Genomic DNA, 14,160 nt, shown 5'->3' on the forward strand with positions numbered 1-14,160 from the left:
AAGAGGATGCTAACTGAAGAATGTTAGGGTGAGTGTTTGGAACCAAAACATCCCATAAAGAGTGAGGAAATAAAGGAATGGGCCTGGGCTTTAGATGAAGAAATACTTTATATAGAGGTGGTACAGAATGACAGTAGATAGTATTAACATGGCAAAATCCTTAGTGAGTTTGAGAAGTTATTTACCACCACATATTGCCACTCTACAATTGTTGACAAATTAAGATATTTAAAGCAGCCATGTATCTGTTGGTGTAAATCACAAGGGATGATTTTATATAAGAATAGGAAAGTATGAACACTTACATACTGTAGGGAATCTGCAGTAGGGGAGGTGAAATCAGTCTTAAATCAACTTGGAGGGTAAGTGTTCTTTCCTTGCACAAATATGCTTTAAAACTATCAGTTGTCTGATGTTCCCAACATCTGTAAAAACTGCTTCAGCTGTAGCATAGTGATTACAAAAACATTAAGAATATAGCAAGCTGCAGTTGGGTAACTTGAGGGGGAGTGATTTTGAAAAGGAAAACTTCAGCAATGTGCAGTGGTTTCTGTGAGAGATCTTCTCAGTTTTCTTAACAGACTTGAATTTAATTCTTAAAGTCAGTGTTCTTTTTGAAAGTGTGTGTGTGTGGTGGATTTGGGGTTATCTTGTTTACTTGGTAGTCTTTTGTGATTAGAAGTTGTAAGGCACAGGAAATAGCTTTATAGTTCCTTCCTCCCACAAGTCGTAATTCATTTGTGGCCATCAGGATGTTTTTCTTGGCTTATCTCTTTCTGTGCAGTTTGCCTTGCACATCTGCCACATAAATTATGAAACTATTAACTTGAAAAGCTGAAAATGTATTTCAGATCCTACTGTACCATTATGAAGTTGGTATCATTGTTCAGAAAGAGCGTAACTGCAACTTGCATAGAAGGTCTGTAATAATACCTGGTATTCAGGTACTAGATTGACTGGTGTCATATTTGTAATGCTTCTGAGGAGTGGCTTAAAAATAAGTAACTTCAAATGGTCAAGTATCAGCTAATGTTGCGCAGTTACCTCTGTGTAACCTGAGGTATTTCACCAGGCATTTTGGCAGATGGGTACCCATCTGTTTCTTCCTTGAATGTGGACTGCTGGCTTCATAGTTGGTATCCATATGTTTCATCTGTAAGGCTCTAAATCTAAGCTGCATGTTTTATAACAAAAGTGACATTACTGACAGGAGCAAAATGAAAATGCATTAAGTTTGTTACATGTTTTTTAGTTAGTTTGTCTTCACCAAGCAAAGAGAAAGATGCTGGCTAAGATTCAATATACACGTTCACTGAGAAGAGCAGCACCATCTTTATTTTGAGGGTGATTAATATCTTTTTCCCTGAATAATTGTTAGTAACATTAGCTACATAAACTCTTGAATGTCCATTATATTGTTTGGGAAAACAGGTGGATAAATGATGTCTTATCTTTCTGTCCTCTGTCTGTGAACCAGTCAGCATGTTGAGCTTTCGAAGGTAGTGACAGACTGTCACAGGGCAATGAAATCTGGTGCTGAAATGCATCTTTTGGTTTGACTTTGTCTTAAATCCTTTCAGCTTCTTGAAACACAAGTTTGCACCACTGATCAGCTTTGAATCCCTCAGAGCCTGAAGGAAGTGATGGTAACAGAAATAAATGGAGTTAATATATGATGTCCCTTTTTAGGAGGTGCTGCTTGCATGGTGTGCAGGCCCCCAGTGTTTTGAGCGGTGGTGCGCTGTGGGGCGGCAGCGTTTCGTTTTTAGCTCACCAATTCGAATGCTCTGTTGAAAGTATTTCATGCCCAGATGGATAAGTATTAAATGATTTTTTTAATTGGAAAAAATGTTTCTGGAAACTAATTAACAATTTAATAGATGCCAAGATTCCCACATCTGGGAGTGGGGGAGATGTATCCTGTACTCAGACGAGTTGTTTAGCTTTTTTTGTTTACTGTGTACTCTCAGTATTTGAAACTGACTTCTGCACACAGTTTAAAAATTGATCATTTAATATTAAAATAACTTTTTAGCATTCTCAGAAACATTTCCATCTTCTTTCCATCCTGCTTTACAGGAACCTTTTAATCTAGATACTAAAAATAGTTTAGATGCATGACTCATAGAAAATGAATGGTGGGGATAAGATGGTGTGTTCTCTCCCCTCCAAAGGCTTCATCTTAAATGCACATGTGTCTGTGTGTGGGGGTCTTTTAGATAATTATATCATGAAAATGTTACTGGGGTCTGCCTTATCTCCTCTCCAAATGTTGAATGTTCACTTTGCTCATATTATTTTATAGCGCATTTGTTCATTCTTTAAAAAAAAAAAGAATATGGATGCAGTCTCCAATGTCTAAAAGCAAAGCTACATTATACATACATTTTTGCCTTGAGTTGTCAGCCCCTGTACTGATCTTTGGGAGATCTGAAAATAAATTGGTGCTGTTGTCTTTTGATAGTGTTCCTAGAACATGCACCATGGATGAGATGAACAATAGCCAGTGGGTCCCTGTCTTGTCTTATAGTGGAAGACTGCTAGCTGCTCAGCTGGAAGGGAGCAGACAGCCCAACTGTTAGGAGAAAATAAGCTGCTGGAAGACAAAGCCAGCACTTTAACTGTAGGAGCAGAGCATTAGCTCAGCCTCCAGATGTAAGTTACTGCTGCCTTTGTTCAGAGGTTTACGTTGAAGCTACCACCACGCTGGTAACAACTCATCCATATGAGAAAGCACTCCTGTTCTTACCTATGTGCCTTTCCATAAAAATTGTAGCGATGTTTACATGGAGATATGCAAGATGAATAAATAAATAAATGAATAAAAAGCTGCATATGTTCTTCCTTATTCAGTTAGAGTTAAAGCAAACTTTCCTTATGCTGTAATTTAACGGTTTCTTAACCGTTTATCTTTCAGATGCCATTTATGGTCCTTTCTGGTTGGACAATGCAATCTATTCATTTTTAAATCCAAGAAGCAGTGTGGAGCTGTGCAAGTATATTCTTACTGGGTTTTGTCCATGTGGACTTCAGAGACTGTTACTGTAACAATCTCCTTTGCTTTGTCACCAAGTGAGGTGATGGGATTTTATTCTGAGTCAGTAACATCTGTTCTGTCATGGACCAAATTTAAAGTTTGCTTTGCTTTTATTCACTGTGAAAGTCATAGGAACTGAGGAGAAGACTTTCTAAAAATAAAGAAGCTGCTAACAAAATTACAGAAAGAATGAGATTGAAGTATTAGTATATGAGACTGCTTATTGAAAGGATAATGCTAAACACATAATTATTTAAAAGATAAAATGATGTTATTCTGTTTTGGCACCTCAAATAACAAAAGGTTAAAATATTTGTTTCTTGCAAGGCTTTGGTACCACACTACATAGTGCTGTACAGTAACAGAGCTTCTGTTGTCCTCTGTTCATCCAGACCCTTCCCCCTCTAAGAGACTATTTTTTTCAAAAAATATAATTTCTTTAGTGTTGCTATTTGTTTTGAATAGCATTAGTGTTCAAACTATATGTATGATAGACATACATGTGTGTAATGCTTATATTTTTTTTTCTTCTGCACTTAGTCTTTAAACAGATATTTGCAGAATGGTGTCTCTTTGGAAACTGTTAATGGTGGTAAAATGTAGAAAGTTTCTCATCTCAGCTTTAGTATTTTAGTGCTCCCAGTTGTAAAATTAAAAAAAGGAAAACAGAAGGTGCATAATCCAGTGATGTCCTTGGAGTAATAGTTAAAGGCATAATATTATGCACATAGGAGTCCCATGTATACATGATATTGTAATTGGTTTGAAATATACATTGAAAAAAAAATTTTAACTATGTAACCAGGTTTCTTGTTCCTGCTGCTCAGTCCCTCAGCACAGTGGGCAGCTTCCCAGAGGTTTGAGAAGTGTTTCTAATTAGGTTTACCCTGTCCAATCCAGTACCTTTATCATCACTATAAAGAAACTGTTGTAATGTACCCTCTCTGTGACTTCTGTTTATTTTAGTTTTCACAAGATTAGACATGGCATTTCACAAATCTTCTGTGGATCTAATGTCCAGAGTTGTACTTGTGTCCTCAGTGACACCACCCACATCAATAGCAACTCTAATCCTAATGGTGCTTTTAATGGAGTGGTCTGACTCCTGCCCCAGGGCATATTCAAGGCTTTTAAGTTTGTGCAGACTAAGATCTGTTAGGCTTTCTGATGCCTTAATATGTTTTAAAGTAAGTTCCATTCTGAATAGATGGATGAATAGATATTTAGTATTATTTCATTACCTTTAATGTATAAATATCTTCTTTTCTCATGGCACATATTTATTGCATGCTTCCTATGCATGTGCTATTTAAAGGTTTCTGCATGTTTAAGACTTTGCTGCTACTTGAGCATTAATACCAAATGCTAAGTTTACATGTTGTTTGAAGATCTGAAGCTTTGTGAGATAGAGTTCTCTACCGCTTTCCTGATGAACACTTATTTTAGGAATACTTCCTTCAAAGGAACATTGCTCCCAAAATCTAGCAGTGAGCTGTAAGCTTCCTTTATGAGCTGTGATTTCGTGCGCCTGAATGTATTGTCAGGGTGATGAGGGAACAGAACACCACTGACCATAGAAAAAGCCTGGAAGATATAGGAGATGCCAGGGAGCATGAAGTAGAAATATCTAACAGTGTGGCGTTCTTTGGGGAAGTCCATGGACACTGAACTATTTTATTTACTCTTGCAAGTGCTATGTGCTGCATGCAAGGTTCTAACCGAAGTGTTGAATTGACTGAACAAAGACAAAAAATTGGTGTGCCTTTTTCTTTAGCAGGTTTGCTTGTAGTGTATGTAAATCACTGTTATGAAATGTTGTTTGAGGGTTAACCATAGTGTTTGGTGGTTAAATTTAGAGATCAACTGAGAAAAGAGACTCCTTCCATTTCTGTTGCTGACTGTTCAGTCTTGTGTTTCCACATCCATGTTTCCAAAGTGTTCCTGATTCAAGGGATATGATACAGAGAGATTTAGGGGGTTGATTTTTTTTTTTAAGTTTGGAACCAGCAGTGATTGATGTGGAATAATTAGTTCAAGCACAACAAAGCTGGCTGTAATGTTACCAATTGGAAGTTATTACTAGAAGCAGTATAGTTACAGTTGTGTAATATTTTATAAGTGATGATAATCTCCTAACAGATAATTGAGCTGACTTCAGTTGCAGCATATGAATTTGTAGAAAATACCTTGTGGTCTTGAACAATGAAAAATTTTCACTCTGAAACAAAAGTTTCAGTTCATGATCTTGTGATTATTTAATTCTTTTGATAGAATGTTGGGCGGAAATACAATGATTTCACTTTTCTGGCATAAAAGTGATTTTTTTCTTTTTTTAAGTTTTCAAACTGGAAGAGGAAAGGTTTTGGTGTTTATTTTGTAGCTATTTTATGGAAAAAAAAAACCACACTGAAGAAGGGCTGATATGTAACTGAGAGCAGCATACACCTCATCCTCACTAATATTGTCCTTCTGAACATCAGTAGCTTGAGTCGTGTATTACTATGTAAGGTCAGAAGCCTGACCAGAGTAGCCAAAATACATCTATTACAGTCTTATACTGGAGTATGTTGAAGTTGAACACAAATAGAAGTTTTCTACAGATATATTTATCACTTGTGTGTATTTATGTCGGCATTGTGGGTTACATTCAGTATCTGCTGATAAGGGAGGAGGAAGACAGGACCTGTTGTAAAGTATGCCTTTTCTGTATGTCATCCTGTGAGATGTTCCATCAGTCTGTAAGGCTTTTTTCAAGCAGGCCTTCCACGAGCTACCTTTCATTTCTGTGTTTTAAAGAATAGTGCTCAGAGGACAATCTCAGACCTGTAGTATTTATGTCTGAAAGCTAGAGTGCTTTTTGGACAGTTGAAACTGTAAAGGTTGAAGTGGCAGATACTTGGTAAATTTTTTGGCTGGACCTTGGTACCTTCTCTGATCCCCTTAGTTTTATATGGGTGGGTACAGAGCTTCTTGTTCCCCCTTGCTTGTCTGCTTGCTCTTCCTAACACCAGCTAAACATTATTTTTACCTTAAACTATACATTTGTGTGGTATGTTCAATACTTCCTCTCACCCCTCACACCCCTCTCCTCTTCTTGCTTATTTTCTGTTCTTTAGCACACTATAGGATATGGCACCTGGAATCAAATGACAGCTTTATCTCAAACTTACAAATCTCAAAATGTAACTTAGAACAAAATTTGAAGGTATTTACTTCAATTGTTTTGAAGTTTGAATTCTTTGAAAGACTTTTCTTTGTCTACAAGTTTGTCTGCGTTTTTCAAACTAGTATTTTGAGGGTATTTCATCTATGGTACATCAGTTTCAAAATATGTTAAAGTATAGTTTATAAAATGCATGTAAAACTTCTAACTTTTTTTTTTTATTTTTAAGAGGAAGTGTGTCTTACTGCTTGATGCAATTGGAGGTGCACTGGCTTTTCACTAGCCGTGTCCATTTATTCATGTGGAAGAATTTAGTCTCAGACTTCAGCTACCTATTCAGTGTTATAAATTGTGGATACAAACACTTGAAGTTGAGTGTTCTCTTGCAAGAAATTAGAAGCTAACGTTTTGCTCACTGTCATCGTGCTTGCTGTTTCATAGAGATGTGACAGTGCCCTCTCTTGGCTCTTCTGAACAGTTTTGTTTTTTCAAAAGAAACAATACTGAAATAATTTTTGAGGGGTACAATAAAGAGTAAAAATCATCTGTTGACACTAGTCTGATTTAATAGACTTAAAAGAAATGTAAGACAAACAGAAAAGAACACAACAGTTTGTAATGTTAATGTCAACCCATTTATTTGCTGTGCCTTTTATTTTGGATGTAACTTTTAAAATACACTCGTGTTTAATGTCTTTGTCCATGTCAAAGTTTCTGTAAATGTGCTTGTCGCAGGATTCCAGTTGTGCAGGGTTTCAGTTAACGATTTGGGGTAAATCCAAATGTCGTTTCGCAGATAATAGGGTGTTTTAAGCACTGACTGACTTTCTGTCAGTCTTGACTGTTGTATGTCCGTGTGTTTGCAAAGCAGACTGTGTCCATGCAATCCAGCACGATTCCCTGGAAGCTGCCCAGTATAAACTAATCAGAGAGCCCCCCCTGGTGTCTGAAAGTGTCCTCGGATATTAAATTTATATCAATCACAGGAAGTCTTGGCAATCAAGCTAGTCACTTTTTCCCTTCACATCTGGACGTAAATTATTTTTTTGTTGCAAAGGTCACAGGAATCATGGGTAGGGCATGGAACGAGGGCCATAGAAAACATGGGAAAGGAAGAATAAAACTGTATTTCCACCTTTTTAGAAATGGTTATTTTTAAGTGACCTGGAATGATGCCAAACTATACAACAGTGGTTTTTTTTTTTTCCTTGAAGTTTACATTTGTTGCTGAATTAAATGCGGCTTAAAGATACTTTGTTTTGGAACGCTTTGTGCCATTAGATCTCATCTTGGCATTTATGAAAGAGCTTTCTCCTAGTTGCTGAGAACAATAACTTTACTGCAGGAGGGTTTTAGAAATAGAACATGTTTCTGTACTTAAAGGGGTTTAACTGCACCTTCTTCTTTCTTTCGACATTATTTAATTTCCCTTGTTTTCCTTCCAATTCCCCCTCTCAACCCGATGCTGCTTTAGCCATACACTTTGAGCTCTTCCATAGCTAATGCTGGTATTTATTTTTTTTTTACAATAAGTTTGCATCTTTTCATGCATTTTTCCATTCTTAAGTTCTTTGCTCTAAGAAATGAAGGAAATGCTTCATTTTATGCTTCCCCCCCAGCTCTCCATCAAGTCTCTCAAACAAGCGCTTAAGGAGGGGTTATAAAAACAAACAGAACCTTTCCATTCAACTCCCTGCCTTTCCTTGCTTCGGACAAGGGAACTAGTGTACTGAAAGCTGCAAAGCGCTGAAGCCTGTAGCTTTGGGATTGTGGGGTTTTTTTTAACGTTCCATGCATATGGGAAATAAAGGTGGTATTAGTTTACGTTTGTATGTATGGTAAAGAAAATGTCAGAAACAAAAGCTTGAGGTGCATTTAGCATAAATGAATTTGTAAAACCTTAATTGCTGTTGTTCATAACTACTGCTGTGTTCCTACATGCTTTTTTTTATATAGATAGGTTCTGTTAGCTTGCTGATTATTTATTCAGTCATGTAGCTTACGCTCTCTTTAGACACAAAGTTGAATAAAATCATACATCAGAATCTGACAGCAGGAATTCTCATGCTGAGAATCCAAGATTAAGTCCAGGAATTTTATTCTGTTTTAACAATTACCTTCTGTGTCCCCTTTCAGACTTAAGGGGATCTCGTTCTTGTTTCTGCTGTTTATAACTCCCAGTTCCAAGATCTTTGCTATCCTTATGCCAAATAAAATTGAACGGGTATTGCTTGAATGCTGCTTTGTGCCAACTCCTACATGGACAGAGGGATGACTATTAAGCATCTTGGTTTTAGGGGGTTTTTTTCTTATCCTTTCAGGTTCAGAGGAGGTTTTTAAGCAGCAAGTGCCTTCTCCACATTGCATTGCAAGATCATTAGATCTTTGCTACAATTTAATCAGTTTGACTTTATGGGATGATTTGTGTTGAAAGCAGTCATCTTACAGGGGTTTTTTTAGCTTCTGAAACCAGTTGTATGATGTACTTCTAACAGTTAAGGAACTTTTGATACAGTAGGTGTAAACATGTAACTTTTAAGTTATTTCAAATACACTGCAAAGTATGTAGGGAAAGCAGAATTCACTAGTTTTCCTGATGTTTTCATTATTGTGTGCTATATTGCTCCTGAGCTAGAGAGCTGTTTTTCAAACCTTCTCCGTATGAACGATGTTTTGGGCCTCATCACTTACCTTAAAATATATGGAAAATCATTTTGTTGTCAAATGTATATGGATGCTTTTAGGGGCACAAAGGAGATTGTTGGGCTTATAATTGAAGGTTACCAGTTTGAGAGATTCATTTTTAAAAAAATAATAAAATCACGTATTGACTATTTAAATATGACTGATACGGAAAAATTGCTTCCTTTTTCCAAGTTACATTTTTCTGTGAACTCTTGTAGAGACAGACTGAGCTCCTTATAGTATTTGCATTGCTTTAATCATAATACGGAGTGCTCTGCAGCTTTTCTTCTTCTGCTGTTTTCCCTTAATTAAATAAATTCAAGTTAGGAAACAGACTTTCTAGTGAATCTCATCTCCCTTCAGTCTTATGTGTGAATTTTTTTAAGATTTTTTTTTACTAACACCTGTTTGGTATTGATATTCTTGAGTTTCTCTTGCAGCACTCATTCAAAAAAAACCCAAAAAACCTGCTTCTTGATAGAGTTATAAAGCCTTTTGCAGATAACTACTGTGCACCATACAAACCTGTAAGCAAATTGTATCTAGCTGGGCAAGCTATCAGCTTTGACTCTAGTGGTTCAGTTTGGATTTTAATTTGACCAAAAACGATTTTTACTGGACTGAATCCAGCTGTAATGTAATCCCTCGTTTCTCATCTGTATTCTTGAAGACTAATAGAATAATAAAACCTTCTTAAAGATAACTTAAATGTGTTGGATAGTGTCCTCAGGGTAACTTCTGCACTAAAGATGTTTTCTTTCCCACCCTGTAGAGGTATCTCATTAAGTGAGATACACACTAGTGTCATTATTAAGTTTTCATGTGTTTCTCAGTTTTGATGCTAAATCTTCATGTGTGTTAATTTTTTTCCTTTGCAGCACCAATGTGGTTATGAATTATTCAGAAATAGAGTCTAAGGTTCGAGAAGCAACCAATGATGATCCATGGGGACCTTCGGGGCAACTCATGGGAGAGATTGCCAAGTAAGTGATAATTTGGCTCAGTGATGAAGAAAAGAAAGGTGCATTTTATACAGCAGTGTGAAATTTGCTGCTAAATCAACTCTGCAGTATGCTGACTGATAATGCTGAAAAGTTGCTGTGAATCAAGTCTTATTTTTTAATGCATAATCTTATAATGTATTGAACTGTCAAAAAAATAAGGTATTTTTTAAATTCTTGATTTTTATTTATGTAACCTCATAATTCTTTCAGTATATCTGATTTCTTCAGAGTTTTTGTTTTCAACCTGCTTTCTTGTGACTTTTCCACATAGAACAAAAATGTGTCAAATTCTTCCTTGAACTTTTATGTTAAAATAAGTTTGGAAGTTGCATGTTTGATTACTTGCAGTGGTTATTAGGGTATTCATGTTAAACATTATTTTCATTATAAATTTCATTTCACATTAGTGAAGGTTCTCTTACTGCCTCAGATTTTTAGAATTACTTTTTTCTTTTGTAGTACTGGTATGTAAATTACTTCTATAAGAGTAAGAAATAAGGATGGCTTTTTACCTTGTAATGTCACCAAATGTGAATGGGTTTAGATCAAGCCTGCCATCTACTGTCAGCCCGGAGTCTTAACAAGCTATTGTGGCAAACCACGGATAATAAAATTTCTTTACTCCTTTTGTTTAATTCTTTAGGGCTACATTTATGTATGAACAGTTTCCAGAACTTATGAACATGCTTTGGACTCGAATGTTGAAAGACAATAAAAAGAACTGGAGGAGAGTTTATAAGGTGTGTATGTATATGAGCTGGAAGTATTCAAGACTTTGCGGTGTTCTACGAAGGGCATAATGCTTGCTCCCAGTATAATTTTATGATGTAGTGTCTTGTTTAGATACTGCTATATCACTTACTCCACTAGCAGCCTATAATTTCTTTCCTAACTATATGCTTTATAATTCTGTTACTCAAGTCAAAGATGTTTTTCAAATGCTGGGTTTAGAAGTGTTTAGATGCTGCTTGGCGAACATAATAGAGCAATTACATTTTGTTGATACTCGAGTATTGGAGTAGCATTTACATTTTGAATCTACCCAAAGGAGTAGTTACAGTGCTGCATGGAAGTAGATGTTAAGTTACTGTGCTATCAGAAAGTTGTTTTTGAAGGAATTCAAGAATATCGGAAATAAAGTAGAAACTAATCATTTTCTACCAATTCATAATACCCAAAAAATTGTAGTTTAGCTTTGAGTGGACCAAATTTTCTTGCAGATCTTATCATATGAGACTTGTGTCCTACTTGCATTTCGGAAAAAGAACGGAATCATTTGCATTTTTTCGTGTCTTTGGCTAATTAGCATGGTACAGAAACTTTTTGCTTAAGATTATATCATGCTGCACTTAAAGTGGTGTTCAATGTTCACTGAATTATGCAAATATAACCTCATTTTTTTAGAACTGATGTACTAGACTAGCTTATATTTTGTTTTTCTTGATGCCAGGATTGTAACAAGACAGAATTAATTCTAAGGCATGGTTTGTGCTTTTCACAGGTGCTTGATGTTTTGTATTCATAGTAATTGTTTTCCCTGAAGTACAATATAAATTAATATTTAATGCTATCACACATAGCTACTTAATGTTATAAAGACTGCTTAGAATTTATCATCAGGTTTGGATAGGTTGAAATACAATGATAGTTTTATCTGATAAAGGCACTACTTTGGAGAAAGTGCATTAATTTCTTTTTCTAGATAGAAATCCTCAACATAAAAAATTGCAATTTAAGTAGTATTTAAACTTGTTTTGCTGCTTGCTTAAAATTTGTATATCCATTGCATCCTGCAGAAGGCTTCTTAAATTTCTGTAGGAGTTACTTTTCAGTGGAAACCATTGGAAAATTGTGAACAAAAGAGGCAAAAGAAAATGCTTCATTTAGCTGGGTTAACTTTACCTCTTAAATTGCTACTGCTGTCTTTTAAAATAAGAGTAGCTGATGAAGGTAACCACTTGTGATTTAGTAATGACAAATTAGATTTTGACAAATACAGTTTTGATATTCTAAAGAGCAAAAGGTGCATGTGGGGAAAACGTTGTGTTTTTTCTGTGTGAACCTATATAATAAGCACTTATTTAAAAGGGGAAAGTCTTATTACTTACTAATTTGGGGAGGGGGTAGGCTTGGTTTTCTATTGCTTTTTTTTAAAAAAAAAAAAAAGAAGATAGAGCTTTTGTTCATGCAATCATAAGGTGCTTTGTATTTTTATAGTCTTTGCTGCTCCTAGCTTACCTCATAAGGAATGGATCAGAGCGTGTTGTTACAAGTGCCAGAGAACACATTTATGATTTGCGATCCCTGGAAAATTACCACTTTGTAGGTGAGCAATAGAAAAATCTTATAAGCAAATTAAAACAGTAGTTGGAGTTGTCAGTCACCTGAACCAGCTTAGAAGCTTCCCCAGTCTAATTAGAATGTGACTGTTGCCAGTTGTGTGAAGAGTGCTGAATCCAAGACGTGGGACCCTAGAGTATTAATTAGTGAAGACAAGAACTTGCAGAAAAGACTGGCTAATAACAACAGAACCAACACAACATGAGTGTTCGGGTTTATATTAAAATATGCACTAGAGACTGGTCCCCTGTGGTGTCCGTAAAGGAATAGCTTTAATCATATGGGAAGAAAAGGTTAGAGCTCCAAAACACACACATCTGTTTGAAGCTGGGGTTTTTTCCTCCCACCAAATAATATTTACAGTGCAAAGGCAGCAAAGCCAGTGTGTGTTTTGAATGTGAAAAAGGCTGGGAAAGGAGCACATTTAGCTTGTAATACATCCCAACTGAAAGCAATTTTTTCAAAAATTCAGTTTTGCAATAAGACTGAGTTCTTACAATTAAACTTGCAAAGACAGGAAAAGGGGTTATATTTTGAAGGGTTAAAATCTCTCAATTGGGGAATATCATTTCTGTCTCAGTCTTTGTTAATCTTCTCCATGTTTTAGCAGGAGTTAGATGTTTCCAAATACACCATTCAGTGAAAACTTATAATTTATATAAGGATGAGAACTTGTGTTGAAACAAAATATTTGGTCCCTTTTAAACAAGTGCAGTGGACCTTAGTAGCCATAAGATCTTTTTGACTGCTGTGTTCATAATTCAAATTTTCTTAACAGTTAGATGTTCAGTATAGCTGCCTCTGATTTATTTTTTCCTTTTTCTCCCTCTTCATCCATCGTCTCTATCCTGCATTACCTATAAAGATGAAAATGGTAAAGACCAAGGTATAAACATACGCCAGAAGGTAAAAGAAATGGTTGAATTTGCTCAAGATGATGATCGACTTCGGGAAGAGAGGAAGAAAGCAAAGAAGAACAAAGACAAATACATTGGGGTTTCTTCAGACAGTGTTGGAGGGTTCAGATACAGTGAGTACTAGGCTTTCTTGGTCAAGCATTGACAATATCGACTTTTAACTTGGCTTAGTTAACACAGATAACTTAAGGAATTTCTAAGATACTCCTTTAGATGCTTTTTCTTTATGTTTAACTGTCAGTGTTACTATTATAAAAGAAATCTTGCACATTTTCCCCCTACATACAAATTTAAATTAATTGCTTTAAAAATCTTTGTTAGTCTTTTTTAGATAATAGCTGACCAGAAACCTATACAAATGACATCAATGCATTGGCTTAACCAAAACTTATCTGTCTTGTTTTTATCCATAGGCAGAGTCTCACTGTGAAACGAACGCTGCTGTAGCAAAAGTAGATGAATAAATGCCCTTGTAAGTCAGGGTTTCTTAGTCAGTCTTTAATTAAAAAAAAAAAAAAAAGGTGGTGATACTTTCCACCCACCACAGCACAAGAATTGCTTCACCTACTCCTGCCAACCTTCTTTAGAACCATTGGTTAATTTGGGTTAGGGCTTTTAGGGCAGTAGAACTGTTTGGGTGAAACAGTGTAGATATTATATGCTGTTAGACTTTTTGGTTTCCCAAGTAATACTATTTGGACACTTGAAAGATTATCTGTGGATTATCTGAATGGATTCTAACGTCTGTCAGATCTGACTTTAAATATATGCACTAAGTACATTGTAAGTGATGGAGCTTTTATTTCAGGAGTTTACCAATACAGTTGTTACTGTCTCGGTTTGTGTGTTTTTAAAATCTTTTTATTAGTACTATGGGTCTCTCATGCTTTTCAAAGGAGGGAGCTCAGATATAATACCAAATTTACTTTGTGTAGATGTACTAAGCTTGCAACTGGATGTTGGTTGCACAGCAGACCCGTATTCAGGCTGGAAATTTGGTGCACCAGTGCTCAT

At 35.8% G+C, this 14,160-nt stretch overlaps 1 protein-coding gene across 4 annotated transcripts in view; it reads left to right on the forward strand.

Moving 5' to 3' along the window:
* The window catches only part of CLINT1 (clathrin interactor 1), a 59,235-nt gene that overhangs the window by 18,404 nt on the left and 26,671 nt on the right, over nucleotides 1-14,160 (forward strand). For all 4 annotated transcript variants that reach the window (XM_074883333.1, XM_074883335.1, XM_074883331.1 and 1 more), the window contains exons 2-5: nucleotides 9,764-9,868; nucleotides 10,533-10,629; nucleotides 12,107-12,215; nucleotides 13,095-13,259. In XM_074883333.1, coding sequence (XP_074739434.1) covers nucleotides 9,764-9,868; nucleotides 10,533-10,629; nucleotides 12,107-12,215; nucleotides 13,095-13,259 — 476 coding nt within the window. The remainder of the gene's footprint in view (nucleotides 1-9,763; nucleotides 9,869-10,532; nucleotides 10,630-12,106; nucleotides 12,216-13,094; nucleotides 13,260-14,160) is intronic.

The sequence above is a fragment of the Strix uralensis genome, chromosome 14 (genome assembly GCF_047716275.1).
Source record: "Strix uralensis isolate ZFMK-TIS-50842 chromosome 14, bStrUra1, whole genome shotgun sequence".
NCBI lineage: Eukaryota > Metazoa > Chordata > Aves > Strigiformes > Strigidae > Strix > Strix uralensis.